The sequence below is a fragment of the Thunnus albacares genome, chromosome 6, assembly GCF_914725855.1.
Source record: "Thunnus albacares chromosome 6, fThuAlb1.1, whole genome shotgun sequence".
Lineage (NCBI taxonomy): Eukaryota > Metazoa > Chordata > Actinopteri > Scombriformes > Scombridae > Thunnus > Thunnus albacares.
Window position 1 is genome coordinate 34,650,680 of NC_058111.1, and position 18,388 is coordinate 34,669,067.

The 18,388-nt window shown below is 36.8% G+C and overlaps 2 protein-coding genes across 5 annotated transcripts in view; both read right to left on the reverse strand.

Moving 5' to 3' along the window:
- Positions 1-973: 973 nt before the first annotated feature.
- On the reverse strand, positions 974-10,019 carry LOC122984700 (galectin-9-like). Of its 2 annotated transcripts, none has more exons than XM_044355301.1 (8): positions 9,860-10,019; positions 7,522-7,610; positions 7,182-7,389; positions 6,022-6,141; positions 5,664-5,813; positions 4,985-5,073; positions 1,911-2,067; positions 974-1,580 (listed from the first exon to the last, which is right to left on the reverse strand). In XM_044355301.1, exons 1-8 carry the CDS (start codon positions 9,893-9,895, stop codon positions 1,434-1,436), a joined length of 996 nt encoding a protein of 331 aa, XP_044211236.1. In that variant the 5' UTR covers positions 9,896-10,019; the 3' UTR covers positions 974-1,433. The 2 variants fall into 2 exon arrangements, with proteins under 2 accessions (XP_044211236.1, XP_044211235.1); XM_044355300.1 differs by having other exon boundaries at positions 5,664-5,831; positions 9,860-10,018.
- Positions 10,020-15,740: 5,721 nt separating this feature from the next.
- The window catches only part of LOC122983710 (kinase suppressor of Ras 1-like), a 65,405-nt gene continuing 62,757 nt past the window's right edge, over positions 15,741-18,388 (reverse strand). For all 3 annotated transcript variants that reach the window (XM_044353724.1, XM_044353726.1, XM_044353725.1), the window contains one exon: positions 15,741-18,276. In XM_044353724.1, coding sequence (XP_044209659.1) covers positions 18,189-18,276 — 88 coding nt within the window. In that variant the 3' untranslated portion in view covers positions 15,741-18,188. The remainder of the gene's footprint in view (positions 18,277-18,388) is intronic.

The window sequence follows — 18,388 nt, forward strand, 5'->3', positions numbered from 1 at the left end:
TATATAAATAAAAATTGATTGATTGATTGATTGATATAGTGGACAAACCTGAGGTTGATATATATAGGAATATATATTCCTATATATTCCTAATAAGGAATATTTACGCATCCACATACTTCTGGGGATGTGGTGTATCTTGAAATGCTGGAGGTCCTGATGTTAGCTTTCAATTTACTGTGCTGTGTGGACTTCTTCCTAAAGATGAAACATCTTCAGCTTCATATGATATTGTGCTGCCTCTAAATTTACGTTGAACTGTTGAAATGCAAGTCACTCTTTCAGACCTATCTTTTCTGCAATCGAATCATACCCATATTCCATCAAACAACCATCATTAAACATGTAATACTCACAGCCTTCACTTAAAACCTCAGTAGTAGGGTGTTCCTTTCTACATCCTTTTAGTCGAACCTAATATGCTACACTGGACTGTTGGACACCTGGGCATTTTAAAAGGCAGGATGTAATTTTGGGTGTTCAGTAAAGTGTCTCGTCAACTACTGGATGGATTGCCATGAAATTTGGTACAGATATTTAAGTCCTCCTCGGGATGAATTATAATGACTTTTGCAATCCCTTAACCTTTCCTCTGGTGCCATCATTAAGTCAAAATTTCCAATACTTGGATGACATTCCCAAGAGTCTCAGTTGTAGTTCATGTTTAGTGCTAATGAGCAAATATTAAAGCAGCACTGTGCCATCTTGTGTCCAGTTTTTACATATCTTAAACTGCCAAATTAGCCTCTAATAGAAATATAGTAGTTTAAATAATTAATAAGAATATTATATTGCACATGTTAATAATTCATCCTCTGTAGAAAAACGGCTTTCTTACAGGCTGCAGTAAAAATCACATATAAAACTAGATATAAGGAAAATATATTCATTTCTAGTGTAGTTATAGTACTTTATGAGATATTTACAGATTATGTACATGCTTGATGATAATTTAGCTATCTATACTCAATACTCAATTTCTTGATTTTTATTTCATTATGTTTCAGCAATAAAGAATTCTTCACATCATAGCACATGTTGTATATTCTTATTTCAGTTTGTATTACATATAACACTTGCAAGTATTAAAGGTTATACAATCAAGAGGCAATGTAGAGAGATAAAACAGTGTGTTCATTCATTAGAAAAACAGCTGCATTCAGTCTGATGTTCAGTGAACTCCAACAGTTAATAAGTGTTTTGATTTACTTGACTTGATCATTTTACTTTAAGAGCCACTGTTTTCAGGACATGTATAGCATATAATAATATACAATGAGTGATTATTTGTAGAATGAACACACAGGAAGTAAATTTACAATATCCAGTAAATATCCAAAGTAATCAATGAGCATGACTTCAATTTTTGTGGCAGTGGTTGTCAGACAAACCCTGATGTGTGTATGATTTCAAGACCAGCAGGTCCTGGACCTCTACACTATCACAGAGGTCAGAGTGATGTCGCCGTTGATCTCCAGGCCTGTAATGTGTTTGAGCGGAGTGAAACGGTGTCTGTACGTGTGTGCCTGCATCCCATTGTTCACAATCCTGAAGGAGTGATTTTCACAACAGATGGTCATCTGAAAAGAAAGGTCATTTTGCAATCACATACTTAAAGATTAGATACAGTAAAACTAACAAATCTGCCACAGTGGTTCTATCGATCTATCGGTGGTTAACTTAACTTTGAAGCAATCATGCAAGATGGAAGGCTATACATGAGAAAATATTAGCTAAATAATGCTGTTGGCTCAAGAAAACACTGGTAATTTAATTAAAATGACTCTCAGGAACTATGAAACCTCTATGTGGAAGATTTTTGGTATTTCCTAAAATTTTCACATCCTTAGACAATTTAGACAAAAAAGGCCTCCTTAATATGTACATGAATAGGTACTTTGCAGTCGTACCGTGAAAGGCTGTCCCCGGCGGAAGGGCATCCCTCCATCACGCTCCTCAGAGCCCCACATCGCCCCCTGCTTGGTGTTTCGAACCACAGTATTCTCGTTGAAACGTGGATTGTAATGTAGAGCGATGCCAGAGTGATAGTTAAGATTCACATTGAACCTGAGAGAAAACACACAGGAGAAAATATGAGCACAACATGAGACTGGGCCTCCTGCATGAGGGCTTTCTCAGATGTCTTAAAAGGGAAATATGAAATCGCTCGAGTACCCCTTTAAATACCTTGTTGTTTATTGTGTGGAATACATGTTTGTTTTTTTATTTCACCTGATGAGCTACTGTGTATCTTGAGGTCCTGTAATCTAATATTATATTGCAATATCAATATTCATACAGTGTATTTTAATATTGCACATTTGTGAGAAATCAACTGAGAAACTGTTTACAGATAAAATAGCAGCCATATCTATTTTTGGCTCCAGCAGATGAAGAACCTCACAATTCAAAGCACTTCATCACACTGATGTCTGGCTCATGGATTTGCAATTTTGCCCAAAATGATCTAATGCAACCCAACACTATGAAACAATAATACCTTAAAATACCATTCATTACTTCTTAACTGACCCTGAAACATAAAGTATAGTAGCCAGAGATCCTTTTATTTGGCCATTAATTTGAAAAGGCAAAACCCTAACACCTTAAAACACGTTAATTTGAAAAGCCCTTATTTAATAAATTACGTACAATGTAAGGGGGTTCTTTAATTACCAATTTAAGGTGTTTAGAAGCTCTAAGAGGCAAAAACTAACTCCCTTAAAAATCCCATTAAAAATAGCTTCATTTCATCATTATTGAGGGGTTAATGAAGAGTTTTAGGGTAAAAAATTAAGAGATTCTCTTTCATAGAGCAAGATGTTAAAGCAATGTATATGTATATCTTCTAATGCAGTATATGGTCATATTGTCCAGCATTAGCTGGATACATATTGCGTGATATCTGCACACACAGGGTTTAGTGCTTTGCTTTTTATGCCAGGTATCAAAGTGTCACTCTCAGTACAACCACTAGATGGTGCTGAAGTGCGGAATTTTCACATCCTAGAGGCTTTAAATGGCCTGAGAAAGGTCTCCAAATATGAAGCATTGCTATATTATCTCTAAATACATGATTCTCTGATGTTGGGCCAATATTTGATTTTTTTTGGATGGTTCAGGAGTTTCTTCTTCTGGGCAGCACCTTGAACTGTGATGTATCAAATTACTTGTAAAAGTTGAGAAACCAGTGAAGCTTGTCCTCAGAATGAGGAAAGAGGAGTCACTTCCTGTTTGGAGGGCAAACTTAGTCAATTGTTACTGCCACAGAAAAACTGAACAAAAGGAAGTTCAGGCAGTGAGATTTTAGTTAGATGTGAGATGGGTAAACACTTGCAGTTCACTGGGTAAACAAAGGCATAAAACACTGACGTTCAAAATGACTGGTAATTCTTACCCTGCATTTCTGTATGTGTTTCCTCAAAGCCTTTGATTTGTTCCATAACTGAACATACTGAAGTTGCAGTCAAAGGTTCAACAGCTGATGTAATGTTCTACATAAGTATGTAAGTATTTATTAACTGTGCTATTAACTGTACATTTTCAGTTCTCATGAAAAAGCTTGAACTGAAACTTTGACTACAAGACTGTCTACCACATGACAACCGCAGACAGATTGGCACCTGCATCAGGAAGTGAATTGTGCAAAATCAACTGCAACTTAGAGTAGACTGTTTTAGGTTAAACTTGAATTCTTGAGCTCAGTTCAGTTCAAAGTTTTGTAGTCACTAAGTAGTTCATTGAGTTTTTTATCATGTAAAGCAATCGCATCACTCTCATGTTTCAGTATACTCAGTTCAGCTTGAGGAGTCAGTGTTCGAGATTTGTTTATGACCTGATCATATATATTGTCAGCCTGCAGCAACACAACTGGAGGAAATCCTGCCGTGTGACAATCTGACATTTAAAGCAGATGTACACTCTTAAAGGGTCTAGAAGTACTATCCGGAAGCAGATAATAAAATAACGTTGATTTATATAACACTTATCAAATCCAGAGATCCAGATATGCACCTGCATACACACTTGCAGACACATTTACCCAAACTGAATACAGTTATAGAAAAGACTTATGTTATCAGGTGCATTTTTAAAAGGGGATTTTAAAAAGAGGTTATAAAAAAGCCTTTCAATAAAAATATGTTTTCAGAGGTGAATGAAAAGAAGATACTGGGTTCATCAGGATAATTGAGGGCGAGATGTATGGTCTCTGGGCAGATCAGGAGGGCAGGAATGGACTGCCGTCTGTCACACAGACTGATCTTCCAGCCAAAGGTACACTGGGCTATTTCAGTTATTCTCAGTTTGATGTTCAGGTGAATGAAAACTACAATATAATAAAACTAATGTAGTTATTGGTTGGTTGGTAAACGGGAAATGATAGCTACACATGTTTTACCTATGGGTAAAGGTATGTATTTTATTTGTAAGGGATTATGGGCAGTATTAAACATAAATGTTACCATTTGATGTGCTGTACCAGAGTTAGCTTAAAGCTCATTTTCATCTGCAGTCCCTTGGCAGGTCATAATAACATATGCACAGTAACAGAACAGTATGACACATCACACACACCCATAATGTCAAACTACAAATTACAAGCGTGTGTTTGACAAACTAAAAGCAAGATTATTTGTATACATGAGAAGACCAGTAAAATGTAGAGTCAGTGGTTACAGAATTGATGAACTTTTAGCAGACAGCTCTTTATGTAATCTGGTAGGGTTAGGGTTGTAGCTTTCGCAAAGAATGGCCTGAGGCTAAATGTATGGTTACATTTTCAAATGTTTTCAGACTGCAATAAATTGTGATCAGTATAAATATTTAGTCTGTATTGTATTTTCTCTGTTACTGTGTGCTGTGCTTATTTCTCCTTTTCTTGTATAGACCTACTCTACATACACAGTCCCAATTTATGTTGCTTCATCTCTATAATGTTGGTATCAAAGTGAAATGCAGCAACAATTAATAATGAAGTTCAGACCTCGTGGCATTGGGGTGGACAGTCCCCTGGATGGTGATGGTCCTGCCAGGTTTAAGTCCTCCACTGATGACGCCGTTGTATGGAACAGCCTGCACGGAGGAGGCATGGGAAAATTAAACATAAATACACTCATAATTCATTCTTGTTTTAATCTAAGAGGATCATTAATTTACAGACCAAAGACCATAAAACTGCTGCTGTATTGCTGTCACCCAGTCAGTGATACAACAGGTGAGAGCTGATGAAATAAACCTGCTGTGACATCACTGAATGGGGTGTGGCCAGTAAAGCCCTACACTTCAATGTCTAAACATGTAGAGAGCAGCACAGCAGCGTTTTTTATGTGATCTGTGGTTTTCCAAAGAAAGAGGTTGCAGCTTGCAAATACCACAAAAACTCTACAGCTACTTGCAGATGAATGTTTTAGTGCTGCAGATGTTCCTTCACATTATGTTGCAGTAATGGGTGATTTGAATAATATACATGATATAACAGAATGGTATATTTGTAGCTTGGATGGAAAAAGTTAAAAATAAAATGAGGTGAAAATTGCTTTCAAGCCCAGGCTCAACAAATAATATACACACTTTAACTCCCTATCAGGCTGTTGCTGCCTCCAGAGCAGCTCTGTAAAATGTCTGTAGGAATGTACAGTGACTCAACTCCGCCTCATACTCACAGGAAGTGCAGGAGGAAAAGCAGGCTGCGCGGGGAATCCTGGCTGAGATGGAAATGGCGGATAAGAGGGGAAGGCGGCCTGGGTGGGATAGGCCACTTGTGAAGAAAATGCTGGCTGTCCGGGAAATGCTGGCTGTCCAGGAAATGCTGGCTGTCCAGGAAATGCTGGCTGTCCAGGGATTTCAACATAAAAGGAAAGCATTTTATTCTCAGTCTAATCCTCATTGATCTTTCTGTAATACTGTTAAAGTACTCTACATGTTGCTTTATTTATGAGTTTTGAGATTATTGGTAACAAGTGTATTCATATACAGTACATGAAACAGAATGAATGGCAATCAGTGTGGCAGCGTACTTACCATAGAGTTCTGGAAAGTGATAGAGGCAATTTCTACTTTCCCGCCTATTGCGATGGTGTCCACTTGGTGAAATGGTATGCGATGTCTGTACTCCATCAATTGGCAGCCATTGACGTTCAGCTGGAGAGAGGATATATGGCATTATATTTGTAATAATAATAATAATAATAATAATAATACATTATATAGATAGAGAAAATATAAGATATTTTTATTTTTAAGAAGAAAAGGGCAGACAATTTACACAACAATATTAATATCTACTGTATATATTACATTTAAAAAGATAGAAGTACAATGATAAAGAATTAAAAAGCAAAACCTAATAAATAAAATATGACAATTATTATCATCTTAATAACAATCTTTTAAGATTGAGCAGTAGTGTGTATAATTAAAAAATGTTAGTGTAGGAAAAATAACAGATGCTGAACACTGATGTTGCTGTTCACACATCCAGAAGCAGAGAATCAAACAGTTCAGATCCAGAACTACAGAACTACAGAAGGCAGTTTTATCTTATTTTGTGTGTGAAATGAAACATTAGGAGCACAGAAAGATATTTTTTGTATACATATAAACAATATTTTACAGATATTATCATGCAAAGAATCATTTAAAAAATTACAAACTGCAAATGTGTTTAAACTTTTAAGAATTCTTAACCAATAAGTGATCATTCTCCCAGTGCTTCCCTGCTTCCCTAATAGTGATCACACAGCAGACAGAGCATCACTACAGTTCTCTGCCTATAATTGTGGCACACTGTATTATAACTCTCTGTAAGGTTGAGTGAGTGTTTAGGCAAACTTGAGTGTGCACAGAGCAGTACATTTGAGAGAGGGCAAATTAGTCAAACTTGAGAGACAGAGGTAATTATAGAAATGAACTGAACACAGGATTAATAGATTTTCAAAGCTCAAATTACATTATTCTTTTTGTGATAATTTCTCTACAAAATATATTTTATGTGCATGCAAAAAAAATCTCTCTTTGCTCAATATGACCCATTTTACACACTCAGAAAAGAGACAAATGTAGTTCCATAAAGAAACAGGATTTGTAAATATATTGAAATAAAATTATGTTTTGGTTTCTTTTCTGACCAGACTAAGTGGACCATTTCCAGATTTTTAGGATCTCATCCCTGTATATCACACCTGATAGGACTCGCGGGACACTGTGATGAGCAGGGTGAAGGTCGAGCCAGCAGGGAGCGGAGAGTTCTGCTTCCTTTCTTCAGTACCCCAGCTGCCATACTGTAAGCTGTTGGTAACCACATAACCAGGGTGACTGTTATACCGTGGGTTAAAATGGAGAGCAATGTCTGCATTGGTCTGGGAACCACACTGTAAATTCACATGGAACCTGGAGAGTAAAAGAAAGAAATTAAAATAAAACAAAATGTTACATTTTACTTCACAGCCACTAAAAGTTAGTTCTAACAGCTGAGAAATAAAGAGAAGTAAAGCTGAAATGATGATATAAAGAGCAGCTGACCTGTCGGCTCCTGGCTGGACCCGTCCACTGATGCTGATGGACTTCCCCTCCTGCAGACCACCATGGATGGATCCAGTGAAGGGGATAGGCTAGAAAGGACAAGACCTTCTATGTAAACAGCTGCTTTTATTTCTAACTGCTAATATACATTTTATTGCTGGTATACTTGAGAAAAATGTCTCAAAATGATTGTGTCACTCTTCACAAATGTATTATCTCTTTGGGTTGCTGTGCTCATTCATTTATTTAATATGTATTTTCATGTGCACTTGATAACTATTTTCTACTCTAGTTTAGTAGGGTATATTTCCTTTACTCTTCAGTACAACACATTACTGAGGCCACTGTAGGACAACTGCATGGCTGTGAGAGCAACCTCATCACTGTGCTGTTCACCCACAGAGATGAAAGACTTCTGGTTTTAGCTTGTGTCTGGTTACAGCTTCTCCTACATGTCAAACATTACTGATAACACCATTTAAGTAGTGTACTGTCTCTCAGTATCAGTGGTGCAAAGTAACTAAGTACATTTAATCAAGTACTGTTTCCAATTTGATGCTACTTTATACTTCCACTTCACTGCATTCCAGAGGGAAATATTGTACCAAATAGTGATTTTTCCCTCTAAACTTCTCACATGCTTTCATTTCAATTAATGTTCAAATGATTCAATATTTCAGCAAAAATCAAAGATTAGAGAAAAAGTCCAAAAACTGAAAACAGATTTGTGTATCAGAACTTTGTTTTTTCTTCTTTCCTCTCCCATTAATCATCTCACCACCCCTCAGATTTATCTGCTGACCCTTTGGAGGGACCCGACCCCTAGGTTGGGAAGCACTAGACTAAACTACTAACCAAAGACTAACTGTATATAAAGTAGTGTAAACTAGCTCCACCTCCAGCAGCTACAACAGTAACATGCTGCTCTAACACTGATGCTTCACTATTAATAATCTAATGATGTCATATATAATAATATATCAGTCAGAGGGACCAAACCACTACTTTTACTGCAATACTTTGACTAGATCAAGCTCATAATACTTATGTACTTTTACTGCAATACTTTAACTACATCAAGCTCATAATACTTATGTACTTTTACTGCAATACTTTAACTACATCAAGCTCATAATACTTATGTACTTTTACTGCAATACTTTAACTACATCAAGCTCATAATACTTATGTACTTTTACTGCAATACTTTAACTACATCAAGCTCATAATACTTATGTACTTTTACTGCAATACTTTAACTACATCAAGCTCATAATACTTATGTACTTTTACTGCAATACTTTGACTACATCAAGCTCATAATACTTATGTACTTTTACTGCAATACTTTAACTACATCAAGCTCATAATACTTATGTACTTTTACTGCAATACTTTAACTACATCAAGCTGATTTTACTTATGTACTTTTACTGTAGTAGGATTTTTCATGCAGGACTTTTACTTGTAATGGAGTATTTTTACATTGCTGTATTGGTACTTTTACTTAAGTAAAGGATCTGAATACTTCTTCTACCACTGATCAATACATCAATAAATACTGCTATTGCTACTATGAGGGGTATCCATTAACACACTGATTATGAAAAATAACTGCATTATCAGCTTCCCATGTTATTTTTTTAAACAGACCAAAATCATATTCATTCCTATAAATAATACAGACGCATTATCAGTAATAGCAATTGCAATTACATGCAGAAAATTCCGTATAATAAAATGTAAATCTAAGCAAACTGTATATATTCTACATACATGACCAATAAAGTTTATTCTGATTCTGTGTAAGTTTTTACATAGTAACCTTTTAATTCATTTTAATTAATTTAAAATAATATACAATGTGTAAATCACATTCAGCCTGGACTTGAAGGAGTCTGGGTTTCATTTCACTGATAATCGTCCTGTTTTACAACCACAATGATAGTGAGCTCATTGTCTCCTGTTAAAGCTTCTGCATGGCAAATTCAGATTTAGAAAGCAGCAGTCTATAACTTTGTTATATAAGTTAATTTGTAGACACACATTCACATTGCTCGCAAGTTCCCGTTTTATATAAAAAAAATATTATAAATGTAGAAAATTAGAGAATGCACTATTAATTTGAAATCGCTCTGAAATAAGTGTTGTTGTTTCGAATTTGACAGACGATCGTGATTAAATGATAAACCGCCAACACGTCTTCCTTTAATAGTCATAAGTTCGGACGATCAGCAAGATCGATCGATCTAGTTCGGCTGCGCTCCAGCAGACAGCCTCCATGTAACGGGACCAGCAGAAGCACACTTACACAGACACACATATTACATTTACTCACTGGGTTGTAAAAAGGAGCCTGTTGATTAAAAGCCATTGTCCGAAACTGTAGGTAATACGCGGAATTGCTGAGATTCAGGAAGTGTGCTGGGCTCCGATGCAAAATGGGGGACTTCTACTAATGTTAAGGCTTTCATTCCTCCGATAAGTTTCGATTTCTCTAGTAGGTGGCGTTTCACAATGTTTCACAGGTTTTACAATGTCAAGAGGAGTGCTGTTTTGATGCCTGCAATAACCAGGTCAAACTGAGTGCATCGGTCAAAGCTGACTATAATTTCTTCAAAGGCCCTGAAAACCGACTTTCTCAATCAGCTTCTTACAGGGGTCAACATGAACTCAGCAGTTCCTGCAGAAGTTAGTACAGTTCCAGTTATTTCTCATTAGAGATTCTAGTAGAGGTGTGTTTGTCCGTGCTTTTCTCACTCATGTGAAGTGGATGTGGCTCAAATGGAAAAGGTGATTTGTCACTGACTTCTGTGCAGCCAGGAGCCACATTTGAATCAAAATTGACATTCTGAGGGGATTTTCTTATCTTACCAGATCACTGCCAATCAAACTTTATCTAAACCACACCAAGCTGCAAGTTTGGTCTGAAAAGTGAAGCCAATAGTGAAGTATCCTAAAGGCCCCATGATATGAGAAATGTATTTTCCCAGTTTTAATTATGTGTCTCTGTGTTAATTGTTCATTTATCTCTTGTTATATGCTAATTATATGTCAAAAATCAGTATCAGCTTTTCAGCCTTTCAAATGTTTGATGAATCATCCTGCAATAAGGGTCATTTACAAATGTTCAATTGAATGTGACTTTGGGTGTGTAGCTAGCCACATCAGTCATATAAAACCACACTTCACCATTTGTGGTTCATAGAAGCTAATACAGCAATATGAGGAGAGATAGGAAGAGATGTATGTTTGGATATTTGTGGGAAAAAACATTTCCATTTTCAAACCAGTGTGGCTGAGGTCTAATTCACTCATCTCTCCTTCCTCTTTCTGATCATACAACAGGTGAGGGAGGTGTGTGTGGAGCCAACAGTCCTCTGTAGCTCCCATTCTGTCTGCAGCTCCATATCGCACTTAACTCTTGCCGTTACAGAGCTGAATAGCTTTTAGCAGACTTTTTCATTTGGTTTTAATTGTACTGATGGAGCTGCAGCTCTTCACTTCATCAGGTAGGACATTCCACTGAATGAAATGTGGTGCGACAATATGGTACGGTACAATCTCATATAGAGGATATTTTGGAGGATCTAATGCAATTTACTGAGTGAGTGCACACAAAGTCACGTAGTGGAGGAGGGGCCAAACCATTTGAAAAAACTCTAAAATTCTCAAAGCTCAGTAAATTGTATTTCTCCAGCACCCTACAGTAATGGGAATGCATTGGCTTTTTGTCCAGAGTTTTTAGAGTTTGTTTGTATAAGGACTCAAGAGGTCTTGAGGTCTCAAGGTCCCCAACATGTGATGCAATAAGACATATGGGAAAGAATCATAGCATGTATCATCGTAGCATCTTGGCTGCGTCCATATTATATTATATTATATTATATTATATTATATTATATTATATTATATTGGTCTGATAATATACACAATAAGAGTGTAAGGTCAGTTAGTACAGAAGTTCCCTGCCAGGCAACACCAGGACACCAGATAAGGAAGTGAATCATGTGACTGTATATTTGCTTCAGTGTGAACTTTGGACACAAGCAACACCATGTCTGTTGTCTTTTGTACACTCTGCAGTAAATATTTCAAGGGGATGTAAAATATATTCAAATCTCACATAACCAGCTTACAGAGGGTAGTGAAGAAAGAACAATAGCAAAAATAAAAACAAGGCTTTAAAAAAGCTCAAGAAGTGTCTAAAATGGAAAACATTCCTCCTGTGATGAGCATGCATGTTCTCCGTACGTCTCTCATTAGATTTTGATATCTCCTCAGTACAAGAAGACATTTTGCCACCATATGAAGAGTCAGGGTGTCACCATAAATATGATCATCAATATCCATGGCTGATTTTATGGCAATCTGGCTATTTTGTTTTTGTTTGTTTCTTTGTTTTAAAAAAAACACACACCAAAACAAACACCAAAGTAAGATTTTTGGCTTAGTTGTAGTACTAGAAGAACCACTACAAGAAAGGTCAAAGGTACCATTTAGAATCATCGTCTGGGGAACAGGGATATTCATACCACATTTCTGGCCATCTGGCTGTTTGTTGCTCACATATGTACCAACTGACTCCACCATTCTCAGGCACATTCATTCATTTATGTATTTTATCAATATATAACAATATATGTACTTTATCAATAATGTTGTAATTCTGTTAAATGTAGAATTCTGTTCCTCCATATTGTAATCTCTCTGGTGCTACTTCAGTCTACTCTGTAGGTGTTCATCCTGGACGAGGTATCCCTCACCTGTTGTTCTTGCAGAGGTTTCTCTCCTTTTTGCAGTATTTATATATTATTCATGTTGTATTATGTTGTTAAACCCCTGAGACAAATTTGTGATTTTGGGTTAAATAATTATATTCAACTTCACCTTGACAACATGCACACTCCACACATCATGATGCCCACATTGATTTATGAAATGTCAATAAATCATTTATTAGAAATAAGCATAAGTATTATGACCACAACTTTTGGGTTGCCAGGTATGAAAAAGATTGCTGGTGTTTATCCTCCTTCTGCATAACTGTCTTTGTCTTGATAATTACTTTAGTTCAGGAAGAGCCTTCCAATGGATGTTGACCTACTTACCTTCTTGAGAACAGCTGAAGGGAATCTGAACTAGTATCAAATCATTCATTTATTGACATTTACAACTGCAAACCTGATAGCTTATTAGAAAATGGGGAATCCATTACTTATTAAGAACTAACTATTACTAACTATTACTAATAACTAATATATTTTTGCACACATTTTACTGACACTTTTGTACTTCAACCTGTGTAAAATTAAAATTGCAGGACTTTTACTTGTAATAGAGCATTTTTCATACTGTTGTATTGCTTGACATGAGGTTAGTGACCGGTAATGTCCCTCTTCACACCACCAGGAAATGAAAGTTACAGCAGTTTTATTATAGACATTAAGACATGACTAAGATACAGCCTATCATGGCTAAGTTAGAGTGTGTTTGTGTGTAGTCCAGTTACAGGGTTATTCAGTGTCAAAGATGAAAGATAAGCATTCAAATTTATAGCATGCTATAAAGCATACTTATGTAAAATACATTTTATTTAAGCATGCTTTTATAGTTCTGGATCAGAGAACCAAAGATCTTTCTCTCTCTCTCTCTCTCTCACACACACACACACATACACACACACACACACACACACGTACATGCATAGGCGCCTGAGCAATGGAGCAAGTGGAGCAAATGCATCCCCATTATTCATTGAGGGGGAGCACAGTTATGGTTTTGCTAACCCACGTTTTCTATTTTTCAAAATAAACTTATCATCATACAGTCCCGCAATCAGGTGATTATATTTAAGCAGCCTTATCAATGACCATTTCACTATTTTCGGACCCCCCTTTGAGTTGGTTCAGTCCAAGAGAGAGAGAGAGAGAGAGAGAGAGAGAGAGAGAGAGAGAGAAAGAGAGAGAGAGAGAGAGAGAGAGAGAAAGAGAGAGCGGAGCCTTTCCTCACAGCGTTTAAGTGTCTGAGTTAACAAATAGTCAAATATTCAGCAGTGGAAAGTAAATTGTTTAGACTTCTGCAGTTTCAGTTTTAGTCAGACTTTGGATGGAATTACTTTTAAATATGATGACGCATCACCTCATGTTATGATCTCTGCTTTCATCCAGTTGTTCTTTCCTGTGCTTTCATTATTATGATTATTCTCTTGTTTTCTCACACAGGCTAAATGAGAGCTGCAAGTTTACTCCAAGAGGCAGTAAGGACTAGTCCTCGACTAAAATGGCCCTTTTAAGTCTTGAGGAGCAAAAATCATCTTCTGAGTTGTGCATTAAAATAGTCTTTGATTTGAGATAATGTCGGTTAAAATAATCTGCTTTTGAAGTTATGATTATTCATCCCTGTATAACATTAAAACTACATCAGCTAGTGGTGCTAATAGCTTCTACTAGAACCTGTGTGCGGGACTGGAATTAGATAGTTGTGAGGCTGTTTCATTCATCCAGATTGTTTTTACTTTGTTGCAACTGTCAGACTTTGAAGATGCCTTGGGAGTATTGAGAATAGCAACCCTCAGCTTTAACATTGTTTAACCAGGTTTCATTATACAAATCATATTGTAATGTATTGTAAGACTATTTCATTTCTATAAATTGTTTGTCCTTGTTTGAACTTGAAGATGGTCTACTAACATTTTAGGCTACATAATGTTTTTATGAATATAATTTCGGATATGAAATAGCCATTCTTCTAATAATCATTTCTTGTCCTGATCCTTCCAATTATATACTGTTCTCGATGGTTTCTTGGTTTTCATAGCACCCTCAATCTAACTAATCTAGACTAGTGCAGGTGTTTCTTGACTCAATCCAAGAGGTTCCGTAGTGTAGAAATGCATCCCCCCAATTATGTATCTTTCCAAATTTGTTCCCCCATTTTAATACATAACCAGGCGCCTATGGGTACATGTATACATATATCATATATGTACACACACATATATTACTTTACTCAGTATACATATACACAAATTTGACAAAATACTGCTCCTCCTCCACTTAAGACATGAAAGCAAAGAACAAGCACTCAGGTTATTAGAGGATCAGAGGTACCATAAGAGGAGACTGCTTCATTCTTACTCGAGGAAGTGCTTTCAGTAAGTCAGCCTTACCTGCAACAGCATCAACAGAACGGAATTTACTACCACTGCACTTTAGAGAAATTAACACTTCCTGTTCTTTCACTGGTCAGTTGAAGCTGGGGCTCATTAACGATCAAACATGAACATTTTACGAGTTGCCTCTACTGTCTTCCTGTTGTCTGTTTTGTCTGCCGTTATCGATCCTTTGTTTTCCTTGCATGTTTTTTTTTTTTTTAATTTTCTTAATCTGTATTGTTCTTTGTATTGCTCTGTGGCATTGTTTGATTAGTTAATGTGTACCTATTTGTCTGTGCATATTAATTAACCATGAATTTTATAGATGTCATTTTATTTATCTTATGCTCACTGTGGCTCATTTCGCTAAAGCACCACTGAGAATAGATGCAGTCTCATAGAGCCACCAGCATGGCTGTAGATTTTCTCCTGTATCCACATGGAGTGCATATTTACATTGTATTCTACATGATTTGTATTATTTTAAATTCATTCTGACACAAAATGTGAAAAGAGCACTTTAAGTCACTGGAAATCAGCTTTAATGTCTTCAGTTGTTCAGACCAGAAACGTACAAAGTGTCACCACATCATGTACAAAAATATTCTACAAATTAACCCCCCCACCCCCCCCAACACACACACCCTCAAACGAAGAAAAGAAAAACAAAACACCAATCCACCAATAACAGGCTACAGTGTCTAAAATCTCTATATAACTATCATTAAAGAAGTACCTATTAAAATGCTCTAAAAATGAACTGTATATTAAATACAACCAACAGCACTGTACATACATACATGCATTAGGTCACTATAATGTTTCATTGGGTTCCACCGTGCTGGTGAAGCCCATTACATTCAGACACATTCAGTGAGCATACATTGTACTCCTGCCTGAGGAAACACAACACACACACATACACATACAGTAAGCCACATCCTGTTCAATGACATGTTGCTGTGCAAGAATGCACAGAGAAAAGACACATACGTGTGGCTATATCACGTTTCTTTATACTTTAATGAAACTATTATTTTTCAATTATTATTTTTTTTTCCAATATTTCACCCATCCTCCAGCTCAATGCTCTCTCTGCCCGGAGTGAAAGTGAAACTGAAAAAACAGACTGCTCACTTATAGCACTTTAAATGTCAGTGTGGGAGGTATCCACTCAGTGGTTTGTCATTTGATCGATGATGATTTAAACTGAAACAAGATGTCATATGACATGACCTGTTGCATCATGTCAAATATTATTGCAGTACAGAGGCAAAGTGTCTCAACATTGTTGTGATTAGTCCACAGGAGGTCGCCTGGTATGCAGATTCATTTTCATAACTGCATGGGTTGATGTGAATTATCTTGCTTAAACCATGACATTCAAAATACAGTTAAGTATTGTTTAGTCATATTTTGGGGAGATACACTATTTATAGGGTCAGTTCATCCAAATTAAAATAATAAATATTTACCTATTACCTCTGGTGTTTTGGTTTTATTTGTCCAGGCTTTGAGATATTATTCTTAGAGATTTCTGCCTCCATGCCAATAGAGTGGAGGTGAATGGCATGTTCTTTTGTGGTGCTCACAGCTTTGAACAGTACAGTTTACAAACCAAGAGTCTACAGCTATGATATCAGCTCTGTGAGGCTGTACTTAGGCCTCACAGACAAACATCTCAAAAGCTGGAAAAATAAAAGATATCTGCATGGATAGATACCACTGAAGCTAAAAGAAAATATGATGAGCTTTGCAATTTGGGTGAACAGACCCTTTAAATGTAAACTTTATGTTGGCACTATCTTTGTTAACCTTGGAATGAATGTTATTTCACTTGTCCAATAATTAGGAGCCGTAGCCTTGTAACAGCTGAAACCAGCAGCCTTCCAGCTATGACAATGAACTAAACAGTGATAAGGCATTCTGTCCATTGAAATACAGTTAAAGATTTACATTCATAGAGAAGCTTCAAACAGCCAGTGGTTAGAAAGTAGGAGGAAGCAGTTAACAAGAGGAACCTGCTAACCAACCTGATATGTACTAACTGAAACTGGAGACAAAGATAAAGTTGTTTCAGTAGCAGCCATCATGATGTTAATGTCATTGTCTCACCTGCTGACTGGGCTTTAAATGACACCTGACCAGGATGAGAGGTATTACTATCATTTCTTTTCAGAAGAGTTACAGTCAGTGCTTGAATGTGTTCTGTTTACTAAGATGAATGATCCACCGGTGTATTACACATTTCTCATTTCTGTACATTAACACAATAGTGCAGACCCTTTGATTCCTCTTTCCCTTAGATTCTGCATTATTATGCTTGCAACCTGCTTTGGAGGTACTTTGCTTAACTATGGTCACGCCCATTAAGTACATTGGAATTTGGATTTTACAAAAACAACAAATATTTCAAATCGGAGGTTCTTCAAGAAGCATTTCTTTGTTGAATGTTGGCTGACCCACACTCTGAAGGCAGGCAAATGTCAAAAGTACCAGTACTCTGTTGCAAAGAGCCCAGTTATTAACATGCATGTATGCAGACATGCAGAACACATCTCAAGCAGCTGGTAAAAAAGCCACAGACGCATCCTTCCGCTGCAAAGGGAAAATAAGTAGAACTCATCGCTGCATTGCTACAGCAGATACTCTAAGAGCCGCTACGACATGCAAAATTAGGGTCACATAACCATCAGGGGTAACCAAGGTAGCAAAGTGCTAGCAAGCTTCTCCACTGACACCAATCACCTTTTCAAGGGCAACGCATCAGCAAGGTGTCTGTACCACAACACACCAGCACCCTTTGTTTTCTATTAGTGTTTTTCCAAGAGTGGGACTTCACAACCCTGAGTCTTTGAGAAATTGTAGGGCACAAGTTCGTACAGTTCTACCTTGCTTTTTCATTGTATTTTAAATACCGGGAAGGATTGTATGTATGATATTGAAAAATTGCCATGTTTGAATGTACGTCATTATAATATTAAAAAGACTTTAGTTCAAAAGAAAATGCTTGCTGATGTGCACACAGAATACACAGAAGTGAAACTTACTGCTATGTTATCTGCTTGACCAATCATGGGCAACAGTCCTTTGCTGTTTCCCTCTGTCACACAACCCTCCCCTTGCATGTCTTAGTGGTCCCTAAAGAGTATCCACATCACATCCTTTGATCTAAGACACACACCAAGACCACAAACTCTGTCTGCCTTACTTGCATATTGAAATTTGTTCATAATACGGGAAGAATCAAGATAACAAGAACACTTATTAATACTTGGTGTAAATGCAAAACCCTGTGATCAGATGTCATTATCATGAGAACATATCCATATACAGACCAAGGTGAAAACAGGCTGTATATGCTGCTCCAGATATGAATAAAACTCATAAATGGAGATATGACAATTCAGCTACTATGAATTGTCAATATTAGCTCAATCTAAGATAAAGAGTCAAATCCAAATTCCAAAATCCAAAAAAAAGTTTCAGTTCCTAAAAGCACATTTGCCTATCAGCTGCTGTATTTGTACATGTATGGACAGTGAGCATGCAGGCCCTGATGGCAGTGATCTCTCAGGCAGTGATGATGATCCCAGGGCCTTCACCAGGAGAAGAACAGAGTGAGCAGACAAAAATCAGGAATGTTGGAAAACAAGATTGTGCACAGAAAAGAGAGGGGAAGGGGAAACAGAGGCATAGAATAAGGGGGAA

Coding starts and splice junctions, on each gene's coding strand:
- LOC122984700 (XM_044355300.1), bottom strand. CDS start 9,895: ATGGCTTTTAATCAACAGGCTCCTTTTTACAACCCA. Junction 7,611..9,859: donor AGGCTCCTTTTTACAACCCA/GTGAGTAAATGT, acceptor TGTCCTTTCTAG/CCTATCCCCTTCACTGGATC. Junction 6,142..7,181: donor TGTCCCGCGAGTCCTATCAG/GTGTGATATACA, acceptor TCCTCTCTCCAG/CTGAACGTCAATGGCTGCCA.